Raw genomic sequence first — 23425 nt, forward strand, 5'->3', positions numbered from 1 at the left:
AGGTTTTTAACCCTTTTAATAACTTTTTTATAATGAAATTTATTGGCAGTTGTTTTAAAGAAAGGGTTTTTATATTAGCATGAATAACAGTCAGTAGTTTTATGATTAGAGACCTTGACCTTATATGACTCAAAGTGTATAAAAGCATAAATGAGCAAGTAATGTTAATATTAACTAAATTAGGTATACCCAGAAATACAGAGACTGTATATAACTACATTCATCCCATTATCTAACATGCTATAAAATTTTGATGGACAAATATTTGAATCTTTTAATTGTTTTAAAGGAGCTTAAGGTCACTTACCAAGTCAGACACTTTTAAGGAAATGAAAGACATTGTAATTTTCCTAGACCAATTTTACCAAGTCATTAATATTATACTCAATGGGAGAGGATTTCTAGCCTCTCCTATCTTGGTTTCATGCTATTTTAATGTTTTATAATATATTATTAAAAGGATTATTGGAAGATTTCCATAATAACATACTAATTTTAAAATGCACTATTTTCAAGTCCCCAATAAGTTGGGAGCATACAAATATTCTGTATAGGGAAACTATCTGGGCCAAGCAGAATACAGGTTTTAATTTTGCCTCTTGAGATGTACTTTTAAGGGAATGTCATGTGTATTTAATGATTTAACATCCTCTAAATGAACTCAAATATCACTTTTCTGAACTGATATTAAGAAGTCAATATTCCACTTGACATCTCCACTTTTACTAGCGCCCCATTAATATTCCAGTGGAAAGTATGAAATTCAGTTAAATTTTCTGGTCTGAGTATAGTATTTAAAAAACCATTTCAGTGGACTTGTGATGCTATAAATACACGGAGCAAGTTCTCATAGAAAAACCACAACTCCCACAGGGCATGTCTTGTAACATTTCCCAATTTTCTTATCACCTATTCTTCTAATCCATTCTTTTTGTTTCAATGCACACAATCCTTTGAAAGAGTTCTGAAAATAAGGCACATTATTCAGTCCCTTCTCTGAGAACATCAAAGCAGAGGAAATGTGAACAGACATTAGCATGTTTGAATACACGTTAATATAAGATTATAGCCCTGTGAACAAAGCATTGCCTACACTTTGTAGTAGATATGAAAGACAGGATCTGTACAAATAAAGAACTTCACTGACTCTAATCACAGGTAGACCCTGAGCAGACTCACAGACTCCTAGCACCAGAGGTGGACAAGTGTGTAGGAACTGCTGATTCAGCCATTTGGAGAACCAGAGGGTCCCCCAAACCCTTTTAGATAAGGCAGAAATTTCAGTCTGTGAGCCTCATGTCCTGCCTTTAATTAGAATTATGAGAGCTGTCCTTCTCACCTAAGAGCCAAGCTCATCCATTGCACATCTGTGTGTCTGCTTTACTTGAGCTGGGCAGAGGAACCTATTCAAGGCCCCCCTGAAGCACAGTGTCAAGCTTGGTAATACTGAAATGTTGATGGTGTAACCATAACAGCAAGAGACAAAGAGTGTTGACATGAAACAGTAAAAGATGCAGTGCCTCAATCTGAGTAAAAAAACATCTTTCCAACTGTGCAGTTAGAAAGTATCGGTCTACCCCACAAGCTCCCAGACATCATTGTGATCCAAAGGAGAGAGTATATGCACAGAGTTGATGGGAAAGAATGGGACACTGTGAACTGCAACATATTTTTATGCATTAAAAATTTTTTGAACTTTGTATCTCCCAGTTAGCCTATTAGCACTGATCAGGGACTATTTACTTTCTCACAGCAAACTCCTGTGCTGTGTGACATGAGCTGCCCAGCTTATCTCAGAGAAAGTCTCTACAGATGCAAGCTTTGGGCTGCCAGAATGCTTGGTCACAACCATGTTTGTGGTTCACCATGAACTAGAACTAGTCAGGGAAAGCAACCCAAGGTTGATAGCAAAAGATAAATAGCAGCCTCTTCCACAAAAAGGAATGCATGGGAGCATCAACCCAGAATAAGTTTACATTTGGCAAAATGTCTTCATGGTTTTTATTTTAGTTAATCCTCACAATTGCACTTTGAAACAAGCATTTAAGGTCAGTACATTTCTCTCATATTGGTCTCTTTAAAACTTAACCTCTGTCAAACTATACCTCACACTTTTTATCACATTGTCCATTTCCTATATTAGTAAGAGCTCGTAGGGAGGAATTTCTGTGTGCTTCTCACTGTTGTTTACCTGGTACCTGGAGCAGTGCCTGGCACAAAGGAAGCACTCAATCAATAATTGTTGTTGAAATATTGTTGTCCATCTATTTTGCTGAAATGGACAATGAGGACCAGGTAAATTAAAAGTAGGGTAAGTCATTAGAATCAGTGCTAGTCTGATGATGTCATGAGCAGGGTTCCTTCCACCATAACACACTCCCTCCCATCTGGGAAAAGGAAGAGAAAGAAATCAAATAAAATGGTATAGAATTGCTTTTCCAGTTTATAATAACGAATCCAGATGCACACACTAGGGCGGACTTAGGTGTTTCTTTCTGCACCTAGGGGATGTTGAAGTCGAGTTCTGTCGAGGAGGGCTAGTACCTGGCAAGGACACTGAGGACATTTAGAGGTTGAGGGTCCTACCTCCTTCTGTGGCTTTCTGTCTTTGACATTTGATCTTTGGTTCATCCCTGGAAGAACATACAAAAAATTAAGTTAAATTGTTTTAATTAAAAATTTTAAGTGCTCTTTAGCCAGTGTAAATTTTAGCCATGATGTTTAAAACTTTCAATGATGTTTTCTTATATCATACCCAGTCCCTTGTGTAACAAGGGTCCTGATTCATGGGAGAGGCTGCCATGAGGGAGAGACCCCATCTGAAGGAGGTGGATGGTGTGGTGTGGTGGGAGCGCCTGTGGACTTGAGCACTTGGTTTCTGAGGTGGTTCTTATCTTCCCCGAGGATGGTAGTCCTGGAGAGTGCTATGTCTGTCCTTTTGGCGAATGTCTATTGAATTATGCTTCAGAGTTTTTGCTTTCTTGTAATAATTAGTTTTCTGATGACTCTCCTAACTAATGGAAACATCCCTGGTGACTCAGACGGTACAGTTCAGGTTGAGGGACTCCCTAGGTGGCGCTAGTGATAAAGAACCCACTTGCCAATGCAGGAGACACAGAGATGCGTGTTCAATCTCTGGATTGGGAAGATCCCCTGGAGGAGGGCACAGCATCCTACTCCAGTATTCTTGCCTAAAGAATCCCAAAGACAGAGGAGTCTGGCAGGCTACAGTCCATAGGGTCACAAATAGTCAAACACGACTTAAGACATGCACCATCCTAACTAAACTACAGATGTTCCATTCTAGTACATTGTAAAGAAATCTGAATCTATTCATCCATATTGTCTATGGGAAGAAAAGTAGACTCCAAATGTTAAATTAAAAAACAGGTTTTTTTGGAACATCAAAATTGAAATCAAGTTATTCTGGTCAAATATTGAGGATAAAAATACATTTTCATAAAAATCCTCAATCTTTTTTTCAAACTGCATTTTTCCTCATTTTAAAAAATGTAACATGTGCTATACATATGTATTTCCTAGATTTCCCCTCTTCTGATGTTAAATATTGGTCTTCAGAGTCAGAAATCTAATAGTCAAAAATGTTAAAGCTTATTTAAAATACATGTTTTTAACTAATAAGTAGATCACACAAGGAGATCACATAGAAATGACTTAATTTGTTTGGACAACAAATAATTTAGCTCTCTCTTGGAAATGCATTTAGGAAAATAATAAATTTGATTATTAAATTTACCCATGCATTTGTTCGGGTGTATACATTTACATATTAATTGAATCCCTGGCAAAAATATGTAATCAAATTGGAGACTTAAATAATATAAACATTTACATTCTTCTCATAGCCTCTTAGAGTGCATTATTCCTAAGAAAAATGGAAACGCTTAGCCTTCCTAGCCTGATTAATCATGCAGGGCTGGATGGAGTACCAAGAGCAAGGCTCAGAAGCTTTTCTTTGGATGCTGAGGACGGTGTATGTTTGATAGTGTGTATTAAAGGGACCGAGAATAAGCACTTGTCATAGCCTAAGCCAGCGGGGTCTCCTCATGGCGCTGGGAAAAACACTCCACAGCAGAGGGTGTCAAATGCTGACAGACAGGGGTAAACGGAAGGGCTTCAGAGATTCCTCACGTTCTCTTGTTCCTGCTACAACTGGCAAACTTCCAGGCCTCGCCTGCAAAGCCCACAGAAAGCAGCAGCTGGTGGAGCCGCATTAGCAAATAAGGCCTCAGGGCTCCCCATGTTCCAGGCTCTGTTCACCAACTGCTGTTCACTCAAACAGCTGGATCAGAGCAGAGAGAGCCAAGACGTCGTTCGAGCTTTATGTGTACAACTGTTTTGATACGGATTGTCTGCTGGAGGCAGCGATAATGATAGCTTTCAAGGCTCGCACGTTGGACTGTGAAGGATGCTGATATTTGAAAGAAGAAAACAGACTCTGAAGGATTGGGAAACACACAATTTTAAATACGGAAACTCGGGCCTTCATTTGTTCTGATGCCATTCAAGTGTGCAATTTTAACACCCTTTAGTTACTAATACAGCTAATGTTTTAAGGATTTTTTTTATTAGTTATACACAAAATGTTACTCGTTTTTTAAAACGATAATCTGAGCTGAACAACCTGGGTATTTTTTTCTTTTCCTTTTCAAAGAGAACCCAAGAAAAATAACGTGCAAACGTGTTTAAATCTGTGTCAGAGTGGGCCCACAGAGTCCCTCTCCAGCTGTTCCTCAGCCTGGCACTCTTACACTGTAGGTGTGGGCCAGGGGAGAAAAGAATGTTATATTAGCATCAAGCCATGGATGTAATATGCAGGTCAGGAGGGAGAACACATGATATCTGCTTTGGTTTCCTAATTGATTTTAACTGAGCCTTTGCTTTCCATTAATTGGAAAAAGGTTTTGAAGGAACTCAGTGAAAATCTCTTCATCATCATAATCCTCCTCCATTACTTCAATTGACATTTTTTAGCTTCTATAATTAAGAACAATATTAATCCTCAACAAAAATCTGTAAAATTTAAGGAAACAGTTCCAGTTTTCAAAAAAGTGAAATCTATCCTCTATGTTCAATGGATCAGGTTTCCCCAATGGGGAGATAACTATTAAGAGCCATTCAAGACTAAAATGCCAATGACATGCAGGAATTTTAGTCAAGAAAAAAACAAAGTTCACTGGGCTTGAAATAAACAAAATGAGAAATTCACACACACGTTAGAAAGCACCTTGAGACAATTGGGTCCTAAGAATTTAGCAAAGGAAGTTCCCAAAAGATCAAGGATTTTTAATATTACTTATGTAAAGCCCAAGTCATCAGTCCTAAATGTACCCGAGCATCTGTTTGATGGAATTCAAGAAACGTGCTGAGTATCTACAGTGTGTCAAGGTGAGTGCTAGATATGAGGGCTACACTGGTAAATGAAGTAGATTTCTATCCCCACTTTTTTGAGTTTATAATCTATTAGGGTGTATCAAGCAAGATTAGTTCTGCTATGTACAATAGAAAACTCAAGAGGACTGTAAAAGATTATCCTTTACTTCCCTTCCACATTACATACTCCCATGGTAAGTAGACCATCCGTGGTCTGATGTGTTCATGATAGTCAGACACTCAGGCTTCTTTCCATGAGTCGAAAAATGTTAGGGTGCCGCCTCTTGGTCCAAGACAGTTTCCTGAGCTCTAATCACCACACCCACATTTTTTTCCAGCAGAAAGAGAACAAAGGAAAGTGAACCCTTCCTTCAAGGAGATTTCTTGGAAGGACCACCCAACACTTTCATTTATATTTCAGTAGTCAAAACATGGTCGTATGACCATAAAGCTGCCAATAAAGGAGGCAGTGTCCTCTGTTAGCCAGCTTTTTGGCTCGACAAGCTAAATACCAGAGTCTTGTCCCTCTGGACCAAAGTAAATGAGGATCAGAAGGTACAGCTTGAGATTTCTGCCACAAATGGAAACAGACATTATTCATATTTTCTTTTCACCTTGGGACTAAAGCTAGATGAAGTTCACAGGAAAAAATAGAGATCATCATACTGGCTGAAGTCAGTTTGTACTTGTAGTGTTCATTTCTTCATTTATACACTGACTAGGCAAGTGTTTTTAGAATACTGAAATGCCTAATTTAACTAAAAGAGATCTCAGGAAGAACTGAAAAATGCTTTAGTCATGTGCAAAGATACAAAGTCAAGGTACAAGATTACCTTGTAGAAATACATGCACACATAAGAAATTTAAAAGTAGTGCCCACAAAGTTCAAGCAGAATGCTTTAGCAGTTCAGAATAAGAAGGTTCCTGAAGCTTAGTAGATGAGCTGACTTTTGAACTTTAAAATTTATTCAGTGTTTGGATATGTGAATATGGTAATGGCATCATGGAATTGTGACATGAACACAAACATGTAAAATAAGCGTATTTCTACTCTAATCTTTGTTGGTAGAGAGATCTGAGACCATTTAAGCTCTACCATCCTCAGTAAACTTGTGTAAACAGACATTTCTGCCTCAAAGGGGAATTATAAGGCCCAACAGGTGAAAGTTCTGTGCAAACCGCAAGTCACTGAGCAAAGTATTTTTTAACTGTTTTTCAAATTTTCAGACAGCAACTGCTCAGAAAGTGAATGCTGAAAGAGCGGCATAAACAAGGCACATGTTCAAGGGAGAGAGATAGAGGCAAAGAAAAGCAGTTAGCTGGGTTTAGTTGAATAATTAGGTATTTGACGGACACATAAGGAATAAAGTTTATTTGGAATCTTGAATAACATGCCAAAGAGTTTGGATTCCATTTGGGAGGCAGATATCACTGGGAAGTATTTGAGTCTGACTCATGAGGTTAATTTTACACTCTTTGGTCTGGATGTGAAGATGTTCTTTTTATTAAACATTAAGTAGCTGTTGCAAGTGAAGAGGTAGTGAAAGCCTGAAATACGTGAATGGTGTGGGGTGAGAGAAGGTCAGATGGGAGGGAGCCAACTGAGTGGAACCCACCAGAGTTTGATAGAAAAGGAATGAACCAAAAATTACTAGAACATTTTGAGTAGAGCTGATGAAGAGGATGAAGGTGTCATCACGAGAAACTGGACACAGAGTACAAAATAGTTTTGAGAAAGAAAACTTTGTTCAGTTTTCCAGCAGGGGTGATGTCCAAGTAGTGATGTCTAGCGGAGTTAGACCCAGAATTTGGGCCAGAATTGTATATTTTCATTTAGAAATTCCCCACTAACAAAATTGTGATGCATCTTAGCTAGATGGAAGAAATGTGACTCAGAAACAGAATATTAGGGAATCATTTAGGGGTGGAAAGTTGTAAGAAGAATAGAAGTCAATGATAGAGCCAAGAGGAGTCAGAATAGCGGTTGAGATTAAGCATGACTTAAGTGAATTGTTCACAATACATGGAAAATACTGAAGAGTAACAGGAAATAATATTTTGCAAGTTGATGTTTCATATTTCACATTAAGATCTGTAGTCAGTCACTATCTTTCTAGAAGGAAACCAGTAATCAAAACATTTGCTTACCTTCATGAGCTGACTAATTATTTTTAGTTTTGAGTAATCAAGCTCCCTCCAGTTTAATTTGCCCCATGTTATACATTAGGCAGTGATGAACACTGAACTGACTCCTATGAAAGCAGGGTGGAATGAAAAAACTCCTCCTAATTTAGAAATGTCACCAAGGGTGTTAAAATCTATTTCTAAGTGCATCTGAGGGCTAAAGAGATGAATGTGCTCTCTAATTTGTGCTTGCCACCCTCCACACGGGAGAAGTGGTCTTTGATTCAGTGTTAAAGCTGCAGTCTGCCTGGCCTAATACCATTGGTTACACGATATTTTGAACTAATGGTAAGTCTGTTGAAAAAGTAGTATCCTATTGAGTGCTTCATGGTCCCTACCCAGACTGATTTCTTACTCCCTTTCACCTCCTTCTACTAAAATTACAAAGGTGGAAATACAGCTTCAATACTCAGAGATCTACTCACCACACTAATTAGCATGGGAGAATAATAATTTTAAGAAAATATTACAAAATGGTGAAAGAGATAGGTGCTATGAGGTGGAATTTGTAGGCATAAATCTGGAAACTCTGTGTGTAGGTAACTTAGAGATCACTTTCCACCATGTCATGTGAAAACTACAATGTTGCTGAAAGAGTGAGAAGTGAGCTCCAGATAAGTTGCACACTGTTCAAGTTTGTAACTTGGGATTTCTGTGACAGAGAAATAAAATATCAATTAGTTACATACTTTTGGGAAAATAATTTAAAATATGATTCTGTTAGTAATCATTTTTAATTTACAGTACTCTACAAAACAGATATGTTTGAATATGCATGTAACTGCTTTGTTTGGTGTAGGGTTGGGAGAGGGAGCTGCCCTATATATAGAACAGTACCCTTTATGGGCTCCCGTTAGCCAGTGCCCACAATGAAATACCAGTTCCACATGCTAAAAGTCTAAAATAAAAGCACAGTATGACCCAAGACCTTAGAGTACGGGCCTGAAAAGAGATTCAGTGGCACAACTTGAGGATAACCATGAATGCTAGTATTGATCAGATTATAGAAGTTATATGAACAGTTACACAGGAACAAACACTATTTTAGTAAACATGAGTGGAGGCAACATGAATGGACTCAATAAAAACCGTGGATTTGGGTAGACAGTTTGGACAGGTGTGTTTGATTACCTTTGATTAACTATAACTATCCCTTTAGGATACATAAAATATTGGATTAGCTGCTTAATACAGTCGGAAGTATCAAAGACTAGAACTGAGAGATGTAGGTTTTAACTCCAACTCTGTGATTTGGGTAAATCATTTTTTAAGGTCTCTGGGTTTTATTCATTTATTTATATAGTTATTCAACAGATATTCAAAACCCCTCAGTCTCTTCTTTTCACTGAGAGCATGTCACTAGGGCCTCTTCAGAGCTAACATATATCATTGAATAGTAATAACTGCTTAATGAGGGGTTTCATAGAAAGGAGAACTGTGAGCTGCTTTTGAAAGGTTAGAGGGACATGGTTTAAATTATGGGGGAAAAGGTTGATTTGAACCAGGAAAGCAATGCCTATAAAAGCATAGGGTCAGCCTAACCCATCTCCTAGGAGAGCCAAAGTCTAGGATACCTAGAACTGAGTCTGAAGATGAAGCAGTAGCAAGAGTTGGAAAGGTCAGAAGGGGAGTATTGACTAATATGATGACTTGTGGGGACAGTGAACCTAATACAGAGAACACAGGCAGACACCTCTTCAGTCACAACTCCTGTTTCAGTCAGGTCTAACTGGGTTGGTAAGATGCCTAGAGAGCATTGGTAGAAAATGATTTTATTACCAAAAGAAAAAAACCCTATGACTAAGTTACCTATTGCCCTTTTCATTATTTCCATGTCATGGTAACATTTGCAGATTGGTAATTACTAGGCATTCTGACATTGTATGGGGTTTTTTTCTTAATGAAATAGAGAAAGGTAACTTTTATTTTACTTTTTCCATTCCCAAATGTAAATTTAACATATATCTCTTCATGTTAAAAAAGAACTGCCCTTCTTTTTTCCATTTCTTTTTTCTCTCTGTTGCTTTATAAATCTTTTACCTGCATGAACTCCCCAGTACCCTTCAGCAAGAACAAAACTGAGCTGCTTCTGTAAGCCCCACAAGATATTCCCATTACTTTAAGTTTGAAAATGCCACAGAAATATTAAGTGAAATTCACCACACTTCTCTTATACAATACATTTGACCTCTAGATGCATTAAGAGCTTCATCCTCCAATGCTTCTAATTCTAATCCTTGCAGAGACAAAATTCACTGCTTGAATTATAAGAGTGAGTCTCATTAAGGCTAAAAAGCAGTGACCCAGATAGCATAATGGATTAATATCATGACCTTGCAACTTTAGATCTTTACTTTCGAATCTGACTAGGTAGTCAAATCATTTCAATAGTCAATTAATCAATTGGCTAATATCAGCCTGTAAGTGTTCTAAGTCAGAAGTTCATAGATCATATGGCCAATACTAGCCTATAAAGAATGAAGCTGAGAACCATAGTATGCTTAACTTTCAAAACCTTTTTTAATTGATGAGAATCAAAGAAATGGATTTTCATGAATTACTGTGAATGCTGTAGTAGTAGTGTAATATTAATTACTCAGTTGTCTCTGACTCTTTGAGACCCCATGGACTGTAGCCCGCCAGGCTCCACTGTCTGTGGGATTTCCCAGACTAGACTACTAGAGTGGGTAGCCGTTCCCTTCTCCAGGAGATCTTCCTGACCCAGGGACTGAACCTGTGTCTCCTGCATCACAGGCGGATTCTTCACATTCTGAGGCACCAGTGAATGCTGTAATCACTAATAATTATATAATATTGACACACTAATAAACATCAGTATTTTGAAACTTACACTATCAGTATCTGTTAATGATATATGTTTGAATTTCACTGCATTGTGAAGAAGGACTGTAAATATAATTAACCAGGTCTTGAATAATGAAATGTAATGTCAATGGATTTCCAACATTCTGTACTTTAGTATCTTTAGGGTGATATATACGGTTAGGATTATCCTTCTCTAGGAGAAGGGTGGAAATGTGTATAGTTGACCAAGAGTTTTAAACTTAAAAACTGGAGTTTTAAGGCCTAGGGATTTTATTTTCCAGAAACACATTTTGTGAAAAATTATTCCTGTCCATTTTTTGTAGATGCAAGATATACGGAACCCAGAAGGAACGCAGTATAGCTCCCATCCTCAGATGGCAGCCATGAGACCAAGGGCTCAGCCTGCAGACCTCAGGCAGCAGCCGGGAATGATGCCACATGGCCAGCTGACCACCATCAACCAGTCACAGCTCAGCGCTCAGCTCGGACTTAACGTGGGAGGGGGCAGCGTCCCCCACAACTCACCATCTCCTCCTGGAAGCAAGTCTGCGACTCCTTCACCATCCAGCTCAGTGCACGAAGATGAAGGTGATGATGCCTCTAAGGTAGGACTTACAAGAAATGCTTGCTGCCTAAAATAATACTGTTCATTAACACTTTCCCTGATTTCAGGTGGATGGGGGTAATATCATCGAAATGGGAAGCATTGTGGGGGACTGAATGAGTTAAATCACGTGCTTGTCCAAGTACATTTTTAAGTTCCTAACAAATCCTTCAGATGCAAATGTACTAAACATAGGAGTAAGTTGCATCCACACAGTACAGGATCTGCTAGTGAGTAAGGGAGAAGAAACAAACATCTAGGACTCAATATCCAAAGTCAGGCTTAATTCACTGCTCATTCAAAAATATCTTTCAATTTAACTACTTTATTTTAAAAAGGCAATATCCCAGGGATATAATGATGGGTCTGTGTGTGTGTGATGGTTAGAGAAATCTCTGAGATCATCTGATCCAAACATGTCATATTAGGATGAAGAAAAGAAGGGTCAGAAGTACTAAATGATGCCCTTCCAGAGAAAGGAGCCTGGGTGCTTCTTTACTTATCTTTTGTTAACCCCAGGCCATTATGGTTGTCTGTCTGCATCACCTTAAGTTATCTGTATAAAGATGGGTCTTCGTTGTCCTTATTTTTGGAAAATTAGCTACAAAAGTAGTTAGCTCTTTAAAGTATTCAAGGCAGCCTTGTCAAATGATTATGTCATAACCAAGTATACTCTCAGTCAAGAACACCAAAATCATCTTTTTATTGCCTTGGTTATCAATCAGGTGGGCTTCCCTAGTAGCACAGTAGTAAAGAATTCACCTGCAATTCAGGAGAAGAGGGTTCAATCCCTGGGTTGGGACAATCCCCTGAAAAAGAAAATGGCAACCAACTCCAGTATCTTTGCCTGGAAAATCCCATGGACAGAGGAGACTGATGGGCTACAGTCCATGGGGTCTCAGAAGAGTCAGACATGACTTAATTGACTAAAGCACCACATCAGTCAAGCATCTTTCAAATTTTACCCCTTAAGGACTCTTGTCCCTGGTTACTGTGAAAAATACTGGCAGCTACATTCATACTTCATATTCCTCCTCATTTCTAATGTCACTAATGAACTGTCATGTGTGTCAGTCGTTTGTTTCTTTTCACTTTGTGAGAATTTTGTTTTGGGGAAACAAAAGGCAATACTGATCTATACAGTTAACAATTGCTAGCTACAATGGAGAAGGCAGTGGCAACCCACTCCAATACTCTTGCCTGGAAAATCCCATGGACGGAGGAGCCTGGTGGGTTGCAGTCCATGAGGTGTCGAAGAGTTGGACACGACTGAACGACTTCACTTTCACTTTTCACTTTCGTGCATTGGAGAAGGAAATGGCAAGCCACTCCAGTGTTCTTGCCTGGAGAATCCCAGGGATGGAGGAGCCTTGTAGGCTCCCGTCTGTGGGATCACACAGAGTCAGACATGACTGAAGTGATTTAGCAGCAGCAGCGGCTACACTAATCTTTTAGCAATTCAAATAGTGACACATAGATTTATTCAGCCTGATGTCAAAAGACAAGGCTGCTATGTTAACATTTTATTATTTTCAGTATTCTTGAAGCTCTAACATTTAGGGCCTTAATCCTCGAAGCACTTCCAGGGTAGCTCATTCCTACTGCTGCTGCTGCTAAGTCACTTCAGTCGTGTCCGACTCTGTGTGACCCCATAGACGGCCTCCTTCCCGGCTCCCCCGTCCCTGGGATTCTCCAGGCAAGAACACTGGAGTGGGTTGCCATTTCCTTCTCCAAGCTAGAGATAGTGAATGACTCTCCTGTGAGCAAATCTTTGACAGACATACCTACACATCCAGAGCCACAGCCAAGTCATCTCCTTCATCAAACTGTTACACACCATACCAGTACCCCCACCACATCTCCCCGGAGGACCAGGTATGGACAACTAGGGAACGCCTCTAGAGCAGAGCCCATGGAAAACTGTTCAGACCTTCCTGTCCTGAGCTGACTCAGCCCCTTCCTTCCTTCCCACAAAACCCGCAATGAGAACTCTGGCCTTTCCCTGCCGTCTCCCATCTCTGCCTCTTGACGACCCTGTACGGCATGCTGGGCCTCCTGTTTCTGGGTTTGTGTGAGTATAAACTTCTTCTTTCATGACATTCATTTCCATGAATACTGTCTGCCATCCCTGATGAAAATAAATGCCTGATACGTTTTAGAGCAGCTACACAGCTAGATACGAACGCCCATGCTGATCCCCTCTACCTCATGGTCTCTCCCTGTCGGTGAGCCATCTTCTCATGAGGGAAAGAAAAAGAGAAGGAGGAGACTAACTGATAGGACTTGAATAATGTATCGGGCTAGTGAAAGCCTGATCTTTGACTGATCACTTCAAGGGCAAAATAAATTTTTAAGAAAATGTGTATTCTTCTAATGGTATCTCCAGCCAGTGAGCACCAGAATCTAAATGTGAACGCCAAGGATCTATTTGTGGTCAGTGTTTTAGGTGTCGGATTATGCATAGATGATGATTCAAGTTAAATTTCTTAACGTAAGTGATACGTACTACATTGCAAGGGGGAAAAAATAATGTTCTAATTGATCCTTCTAATAGGAAGGATCAATTTGTGCATCTGGATTAGATCTTTATCAGTATTCATTGTTTACATTTCAGGAAATTAATGAAAAATTAGCACCTTCTGAAAGTACATTTTATGCAGGATTATTCTTACTTACAAAAGCATTTTCTACACTCTTCAATTTGTATGTGTAGCACACTGAGTAGAATTCAGTTCATAGAATTGATATTGATAGATTCCGCCATTTTCTATTGACACATCAGGTCCGTATCCTGTACTTTTGCTGAGGTATGAATTTGCATGTTATGAGTTTCCAGGCAGGTGTGAAACTTTGCCAGTGAGTATCCTAACCAATCATTTAACTTCCATATCTCAAAGTAATTTATAGCTCATTACTAATGATCATGTAAATGTTGTGTAGTGGAATATTCTATAATGGTATATTCTTGAATAAGCTATGATGTGAAGGTGGATTTCTCAAGAATGTCTTCATTAAGGTGACTTTTTCTCTACACAAATACTCTCAAGTTCATGTCTAGTTTAAGTGCATTTTCCATCTCAAAAGCTATCTTCCCATTCCAGCTATACACACTGTCCTTCACCTTCTCTCCCATTCAGAATTCCCCTGCCCATTTTTCAACTTATTTTTATTAAATGATTTTAAAAATTCCTCCGATGAAAGTGTTCAAGCATTCTTCATCACTGCCAATTAAATAAGAATTTTCCTTTATGTATGAGAAGGGTTTATTAGGAATGTTGTACTGCAACAGCTCCTGTTAAATGTGAAGTACTATTTAGTCAAAAGGATCACTTAAATAATTTCTAATAAGAGAACTAAAAAAGAATATTTAGTCTTACACCTGAAAAAGAAGCATTTAAACCTTCCCTCTTAACACTTTGTGCTCTCTTAAGCAATTGCATATTAATTCCAGTTTATCTAATTGAACAAGTAAATGAAATAACTTTGTTTTGACAGACAGAAATATTGTAAATACATCAGTAAAATAAATTATCACCTTATAAACACTCCCCATGGCCCTGATTGCTATGGAGCTGTGTTGACAGCCTGAAGTCATAAACTAGACATACAGTCAAACATCAGAAAAATATAAACTTGGGTAGCTTATGGTTCTAAGCCTGTAATCCAGTACGTGTAACACAACAGACACTTTAAGACACTTAAAGTATCTGGCATTTCAGCAGTATTTTTAGCACAGTTTTCCCTTTAAGGAAATTATGGGCTAAGAATCACAATATATATTTTTCCATCCTTTTACTTTCAGCTTCTCTGCTGAAAGGATTGCATGTGTCTCTTGTCAGTGGTATATCAGTGTCAGTTAAGTTTTTACTTTCAAGTGAAACTGACTTTTAATGACAAAAGCGATGTAATCTTTTGGTTTTAATTATGTTTCTCATGTTTTACCTAATATATTTTGCTGTTATGTTTATTTCTATATATAAAACCATGCCTGTATCATGTCAAAAAAATAATGACCCTGACCTCATTTACATACATTCACATATTGAATAAATGCTAAAATACTTGGGTTACTTTCTCCATTTAAGTGTGTTGCTTTCTATTTGTCTCACATATGTCTGTGTTTCTTTTTCTCTTTCTTACCTTCCTTAAAATTGATCTTACTTTTCTCATTTCAAAATTTCCCATTTTAAGATCAGAAATTGAATTTTATAATCTTTCTCTTTATTTAGTAACTAATGTTAAAAATGCATGAAAGTCTAAAATGGACATAAAAATGCATGAAAGTCTAACATTGATCAATATCTTTACCCTTCGAAATTACTTTAACTCTAAACACCCTCCTTTCAATTTATACTGGAGCAGTTATTGCTATTGTTTATCTTGATTATAATTTAAATTATAAATTATCTTTAAATTAAATGTAATTTTATGAACTTCATGAAATGCTATTTTTGTTGTTTTTTACAGTCTTTTTTCTTTAGATTTATTCACATGTAAAATTTATTTTTTCATCTGACGTCGTTTTTCCTGTGCCTTTGAAATTTTCTCTCATGATGATCTATTGGGAATAAGATTACCTTAAAAAGTACTTTAACTAGGAAAAATAATTTTAGATTGATTGTGATTCTCCATTATCTTTTGAAGATGTCTTACTCCATTGTATTCTGATTAATTTACTTATATCAATTTCCCACTTCATAATTCAACTTTCAGCTGTGTCAAATCTGAAATTAATGCTCATATATTGGGGTTTTAATTTCAATTATTTTGTCTCTAGTTTTGATTCTTTCTCAGATCTGTTTGGATTTTTTTTTTTTTTTAGTTGCCTGCTCTTTATCCATGGATTTAATCTCTTTTGTTCTTTAAACATTTGTTAATTCCAATCTGTGAAGCCTTTTGGGGTCTGAGTCTGTTGTCTATTGTTGCCACTGGCCCTTGGTTTTAATGCCTTGATTCATTTTACTTTTTTGCTTTTGAAATAAGAGCTGATATTCTTTAGAAGTTTATGAGAATTCTATTCAACCTGGTTTGAAAGTAGACTCCTCTAAAGATGGTTTGTGTTTGCTTCTGCCAAGCAGCTTGGACCATTACAATCTAGAGCCACTTTTGGCTTAAAAGTTTTTCAAATCACTAGTCATATGTGTCCAGGGTATAAATCTTTACAAATGCTGGCTTCTGTTTATGAATTATCACAAAAGCTATTATTCCCCTTGCCTTCAGAATCATCCTTGCAGGGATTGGGAGGGAACGTGCCAGGCAAATCATTTTATTTCACCCTGCTCAGAAAGTCTAATTCTTTTCGGTCCTGACTTTTAATAGGAACTCTCCCATTAAACATCCCACTTTTTTTTGGTCAGTCATGGGCTTCATCTTCTATCTGCTGTTGACTCAATTTCCCCAGGTTCAGCAGCTGTCTTCAAGATGATAGTTGGCCTTAGTACTCTGCTTGCTTCTCTGGGTTCTTGCATTTGCTTGTTTTTGCTTTTAAGAGTTTCTTACTAATTTGCTAATTCATCCAGTATGCATTACCATACTGAACAGAAAGAGAAGGGTTTTTTTTTCCTGAAAGAAAATAGGGTGTTGCTAGAGGAACAATTAAATAAGCCTTAGGAAAGTACTCTTTATTTACTACTGTTCTGAAGGCTAGAAGATTCCTAGAATAAAGTAAAAATGGTAGGTAGACAGAAGTGAAGTGAAATCAAGCAGTGTTGGAACCAAATGTCAAGTCACATTGTCTAGCATTAGGACAGAATATTTAAAATTGGGTTTCGAAAACCTGGTATTTTCCACATTGAACTGTATTTATTACACAATTGTTAAACACTTCACATGATGTAATATGTATGATACTTTTAAGAATTTCTTAGATCCGAGCAACTAATATGTACTCATTTATCAGAAATAAAGTATCCCAGTGGTTAAGACTGAGCTTATTAGCAAAGTAGTTTTGGGGAAAATAGTGAAACTCAGTCAAGCAGCCAGGTAGTACTCAATTCCAAATAATAGTTCCTAAAATCCATTTAAGTAGCTAAATTATACTACAGTGTGGTGTTTCCTGGGTGTAAATGTTCTCAGATGATTCATACTCTAGATAATTGAGCATACCTTGATTAAGTCATGGAATAAAGTTCAAGTGAGGCTGCTGCTGCTGCTGCTAAGTCACTTCAGTCATGTCCGACTCTGTGTGACCCCATAGACGGAAGCCCACCAGGCTCCCCATCCCTGGGATTCTCCAGGCAAGAACACTGGAGTGGGTTGCCATTTCCTTCTCCATCAAGTGAGGCTACAAGTGAGCAAATTCCGGGAGTTGGTGACAGACAGGGAAGCCTGGCATGCTGCAATCCATCGAATCGCAGAGAGTAGGACACTACTGAGCAACTGAACTGAACTGAGGCTACACACAAGTGCCTACCTGGCATTTTATTCATGGGAACTGTGTATCAACAGCTTGTGCATTCTCTGTCAGGCAAGAGAAATTTTTAACCTAAAATAATAAATAAATGTATCACCCTAGATAGGTAAATTTAGAAAAGACCAAATGAATCTAACAAAACCGATAAACATAACAGGTGTATGTAATTATAGTCAAATCTTTTCTTCACTTTAAAGTGATTTTTCTGGACAGTGGCCCAAATTTCTTAACTTATATAAGGCCACTGAGTGTTTTTGCTAAAGTCATCCTAAAACAATACTTAGTTATCTTTGGCAGAATCAAAGATAAAAATGAATCTGTTTTACAAACTATGAAACCTATACAGTGCCCTCTGCTTGTGAATCATTTCAAGAGTATAACACTTTATATATGGTTTTCTATAACTGATATTTTGAGTCATTGAATTAGTTATTATTAATGATAATAATAAACCCAACTGTAAAATGAAAGAGGTATTAAAGCCTTACTGATTTCACAGTAACTAGATGACTTACTTTCCATGCTTATTTGAATTTATTCTCATAAGGGGATTTTAGATGGCATAGTTTAGAAAGAAAAGAGAGAATGAATTTAAGTAGCAGAATTTTTCAGTTACAGTACCATCACAAAAAGTGCTGTAATATGCCCTGTTTCTATGGCGAAGATTTTATAATATTTACTTTATATGATAAGAGTTATAAGTGGAGTTCTATGTTGTTTGTTCAGCCTATTATGCAGATGGTGCTTGATTAAAATCTATTTTAAACTACAGCGATTACTGCAAGATAGTGTGCATTAAACAGCTCTCCCAGCTCCATTAAAGGCTTTGGGACCGCGGCAGTTTATTTTAAATATGCTTATAGACATTTCCAACTTCTCCAGGGACATTTCAATATCAGTGATTCTCTTTCCTTGAGTCTTAACTCCTTGACTCTGTATTCTTAAGAAGTGCTATCTAAGTAACACCATTTACACATTGCTTTTTTAAAGTGGAAAATTATTGTTTTATTGTGATAAATAAGTTAAATACAGCATTTTAATTAAGCAATAAGATGTGACCAGAGGTGGATTACCAAAAGCATAAAGACACCCCTAGGGATTTGGGAAATAGGTATCAGTCTAAAAGTTAATACAGGAAGCACAGATATCTTTGTAAAGCTACTGTGAGAGTAATATGTCTATGCATTTGTGTATATATTTATTTTTTCATGGGAGCTTTAACAGAACATGAAACAAGTCCATGGGTGATAAGGATTACACGTAAGGCCTCAGCCCAGACATATTCTCAGTTGCTATGATTTTCAAACAACTTTGTATATGTTTCAGGTGTCCTTTTCCTTGTCATTCTAAGCCTTTGCCCACTACTGTAGAATGCAGGTGGAAACGTGTGGTGATCCACTGTATGTAAGATTCCATACTGATGCTGTGAGGTTGGAAAGATTAACAGGACCTTGTTCTTACTCTCAATGTGTTTGTCATTGTGGAAACTTTATATTTTTGCATTCTGTGGTCCATCTGTATTGTCAAGATCATGACATTGGAATTAAATTTAACTCTTATAGTCTTAGAACCCAAGTAACTCTAGAAATGTTATACTCTAAAACAGTGTCTTGTACACGATGCTGTAGAGTCCTTACAGAAGCCCCAAGCCCTGTGTGACTATGTACATTTAAATCTAATTAAAATTAAATAAAAGAATCTTGTTCCTCACTTGCTCTAGCTTAGCATACTCCATTGCCACATGTGACTAGTGCCTACCTTCAGAGAGTACAGAGAACATTTCCATCTTCCTAGAAAATTCCATGAGATAGTACTGCTTTAGACTACAATAGTCAGGGTCTCTGGGAAAATTAGGCCATAAAATTATAAACTTTCATCCATTCAGACAATACTCAAAATTAAGGTCCAGGGACATATTACAAATCCATTTAGCTCATTTTCTCACCACAATCATATTTATCATCATTCTGTTCATTCCAAATAGTTGATGGTCAGAAAGGCCAGGTGTCTTTCAAAATGCAATCCATTCCTGGCATGTAAGTGGATCCAAATTATAGCAGCATATCTTTCTTTGGGGAGGCTTTGTATATGAGAAATGATCATGTGGTTTTCAAATACGTGATGAAACTACAGCCAGAAAGTAGGCCTGACAAATTCCCAGTTCATTATACAGACTGAAATAACAGCTCACTTCTGTACCTTCCCAAACAAAAGTCAAATGCAAAGTAAAAAATAAGAACCCCACAATTAGGTGGTAATGCCCAGTGTTCAGATCCTTCCCCCTACATCAGGTGGTAATGGCCAGTGCTCACATAGCAGACAGCCTTTCACTTCATACAGCACAACCCACATGTGTGGATGCGTTAGACAGCCAACCACAGCAGGGGATTTGTATCCTGTTATATTGCTTTCTAAAAGCAAAGACATTGTACACACCCAGGAAGCCTTTATGCAAGGAACACTGAGCAATATAACAATGATTCCCTTCATAGCATATTTTATTTTTTAAAACTATTTCACACATAATTTTTATTTTTGTGTTTTCCTCTTACACCAGCTTTTGGTGAAAGGGCATTATTTTAAGCCATTGGTTCTATGAGGGCAGTTTTATAAGTGGTCAGAATATTATGATCTAAGAATATAGTTTTAGTGAGCTAGTTGAAATACTGAAGAAAGGGCAGTGAATCTTAAGAAATAAATATTTTATGTGTGCCCTGTAGACTAGTCCACTCAGATGCCAATTTTCTTGCATGACAGATAATTCAGCCTAAGATTAACCATGAGTATTTAAAAGGAGAGTGTAAAAAATTTTTTTAATAAATAAAAGGACAGTATATCAACATGCTCTCACTTTCAGGAATCACAGAGACAAAGCTGATGTAATGTTTTGATATTGGCCAGTGGTCTGCCCATAATGGGTGATGACATCCCTGCTTCAAGCTTGGTGCCTCTCAGGTATGCTGTCAGATACACAGGTGAAGCCTCAGGGTGACCCTCCATAATACATAAATGATATCTGCTAAGCCTTGAATATAGGGAGGCAGATATCATAAAATGCTTCTTTCTCCTAAAGAAGACTGCATCCGGCTAACCCTATTAATAAAGACAAGCCAGGAAAATAGGGGAAGCCTCCAGAAAACCAACCAAATTGACTGGCTGCATGGACTTGTTTAGAGATTCCTATAGGGTTGCTATCAAAACAGTTATATGTGTTGTGTCAAAACAGTAGCTTGTGGTTTCTGTACACTTGATGCTTAGAGCTTCTCACTGGCCATAGCCGGTGCTCCTGCTTCTGCAGAGACTCCCTAGAAAGGAGGGCCACGTTTTCCAGTAGTAGGTTAGCTGTCCTACCTGCTACCATGGGTGTCACATGAATCCAGCAGATCTGAAACGTGCCCCACGTCATCCAAATACTGATTTAAAAAGTAAGTAAGACAGCCTCTTCAATAAATGGTGCTGGGAAAACTGGACAGCTACGTGTAAAAGTGAAATTAGAATACTTCCTAACACCAATCACAAAGATAAACTCAAAATGGATTAAAGACCTAAGTGTAAGACCAGAAACTATAAAACTCTTAGAGGAAAACATAGGCAGAACACTCGATGACATAAATCAAAGCACGATCCTCTATGACACGCCTCCTAGAGTAAGGGAAATAAAAACAAAAGTAAACAAGTGGGACCTGATTAAACTTAAAAGCTGTTGCACAGCAAAGGAAGCTATAAGCAAGGTGAAAAGACAACCCTCAGAATGGCAGAAAATAATAGCGAATGAAACAACTGACAAAGAATTAATTTCTGAAATATACAAGCAGCTCATACAACTCAATGCTAGAAAAACAAACAACCCAATCAAAAAATGGGAAAAAGACCTAAACAGATATTTCTCCAAAGAAGACTTACAGACAGCTAACAAACACGTGAAAAGATGCTCAACATCGCTTGTTATTAGAGAAATGCAAATCAAAACCACAATGAGATATCACCTCACACCAGTCAGAATGGCCTATCATCAAAAAGTCTACAAACAATAAATGCTGGAGAGTCTACAAAAATAAATGCTGGAGAAAAGGGAACTCTCTTGCACTGTTGGTGGGAATGTAAATTGACACAGCCACTATGGAAGACAGTATGGAGATTCCTTAAAAAAAATAGGAATAAAGCCACCATATGACCCAGCAATCCCACTCTTAGGCATATACCCCAAGGAAACCAAAATTGAAAAAGACACATGTATCCCATTGTTCATTGCAGCACTATTTATGATAGCTAGAACATGGAAGCAACCTAGATGTCCATTGATAGATGAATGGATAAAGAAGTTGTGGTACATATACAGAATGGAATATTACTCATCCATAAAAGGGAATGCATTTGAGTCAGTTCTGATGAGGTGGATGAACCCAGAACCTATTATACAGAGTGAAGTGAGTCAGAAAGAGAAAGATGAATACCGTATTCTAACACGCATAAACAGAATCTAGAAAAACAGTATGGAAGAATTCATTTACAGGGCAGCAGTGGAGAAACAGACATAGAGAACAGACTTACAGACATGGGGAGAGGGGAGGAGAGGGCGAGATGTGTGGAAAGAGTAACATGGAAACTTACACTTCCATATGGAAAATAGATAGCCAATGGGAATTCTTGTATGTCTCAGGAAACTCAAACAGGGGCTCTGTATCAACCTAAAGGGGTGGGATGGGGAGGGAGATGGGAGGGAGGTTCAAAAGGGAGGGGATATATGTATACCTGTGGCTGATTCATGTTGAGGTTTGACAAAAAAAAGCAAAATTCTGTAAAGCAATTATCCTTCAATAAAAAAATAAATTAAAAAAAAGTAAGGAAGCATAAAGATCAGCCGTTCAAACACAATTTTAGACAGTGGAATAGGGAAACAATTTAAATTATTCGGGGGAAATCTTTTAATAAAAATATTTGCAGTTAATCATAGGAAATTTCTCTATATAACTGACATTTGATTATTTTCTACAAAGATTGATATAATCTGCAGTCATGGAGATTTCAGTGTGTCAGATCTGAAATCTTGAAAATTGAAACTTTTTCCGTTAAAATTTATAGGGAGTCCAGGTAAATATTCCATGTGGATAAGCATTTATTTCCATACACTGTATTCCCATTGTCTACATATTCCAATCCTTGATGAAATATGACCTCCAATGTCATGATCCCTTCACTTTTAGCATTCTTCATTGTGGTCTTTCTTGAATCCTTTTTATTTCTCTTCTTGATATTTTATTGTTTTGAATATAGAAATAGTTATGTTTAGAAAATTTGGAAATTATAAAGCATACAAAGAAGATCAAGATGTCAAACAGCAATGGTTTTTATGCATTCAAAATTTAGAGGAACTGAACTTGGCACTCATCCACCCACAATTGTTACTGGAAACCCTGCATCTTAAGAGATTCCCTAAATACAAATTCACAGGAGAAGACAGTCTACAGAAAAAAAAAAGTCAGGTACACTACCATTTAGTGGCCAGGTAGAGGAGGATAGGCCTAAAAATGATTCTAGAAACAGTGAGGGCAGCAATGTAGACATAAAATCCGAAGACTGTGAGCTTTGGAAGAGACAGGACACTCACAGTGAGAAATCAAGTCAGAGGAAGACTGAAAAGTCCCCTGGATTTATCATTGTGTTCCTTGGTGACCTTTTGGAGAGCCTAAGTGATGAGAAGGCACAGTGAGTTGCCTACAGTCAGCATAACCATGTGGAGGAGTCTGACTGTGAAGAGAAGAAAGTTGTGGCTCTGTGTAGCCTTGGGACAGAGAGAGGGTTTGCTTGTTTGTTTGTTGCACGTCTGAAGTATCAAAAGGCAGTTGGAGGAGTAGAGTTAAGGGTGACTAAGGCCAGTGTCTCCTGCTCCTAGACTCTGTGATTTAATCAGTATAGAGCTAAAGCATGGACAGGAGGGTATTATTTAAAAGTTTCCCAGGTGATTCTAACATTCAACCATTGAGAATGAGCATCGAGGTCATATT

The 23425-nt window shown here is 37.7% G+C and overlaps 1 protein-coding gene across 4 annotated transcripts in view; it reads left to right on the plus strand.

The window, feature by feature from the left end:
* The window catches only part of TOX (thymocyte selection associated high mobility group box), a 330347-nt gene that overhangs the window by 256082 nt on the left and 50840 nt on the right, over window positions 1–23425 (plus strand). For all 4 annotated transcript variants that reach the window (XM_088844457.1, XM_088844456.1, XM_055432473.2 and 1 more), the window contains one exon: window positions 10728–11009. In XM_088844457.1, coding sequence (XP_088700583.1) covers window positions 10728–11009 — 282 coding nt within the window. The remainder of the gene's footprint in view (window positions 1–10727; window positions 11010–23425) is intronic.

This window comes from Moschus berezovskii, chromosome 16, assembly GCF_049115385.1.
Source record: "Moschus berezovskii isolate FMDL1 chromosome 16, NW_MosBer_1.0, whole genome shotgun sequence".
NCBI classification, from domain to species: domain Eukaryota; kingdom Metazoa; phylum Chordata; class Mammalia; order Artiodactyla; family Moschidae; genus Moschus; species Moschus berezovskii.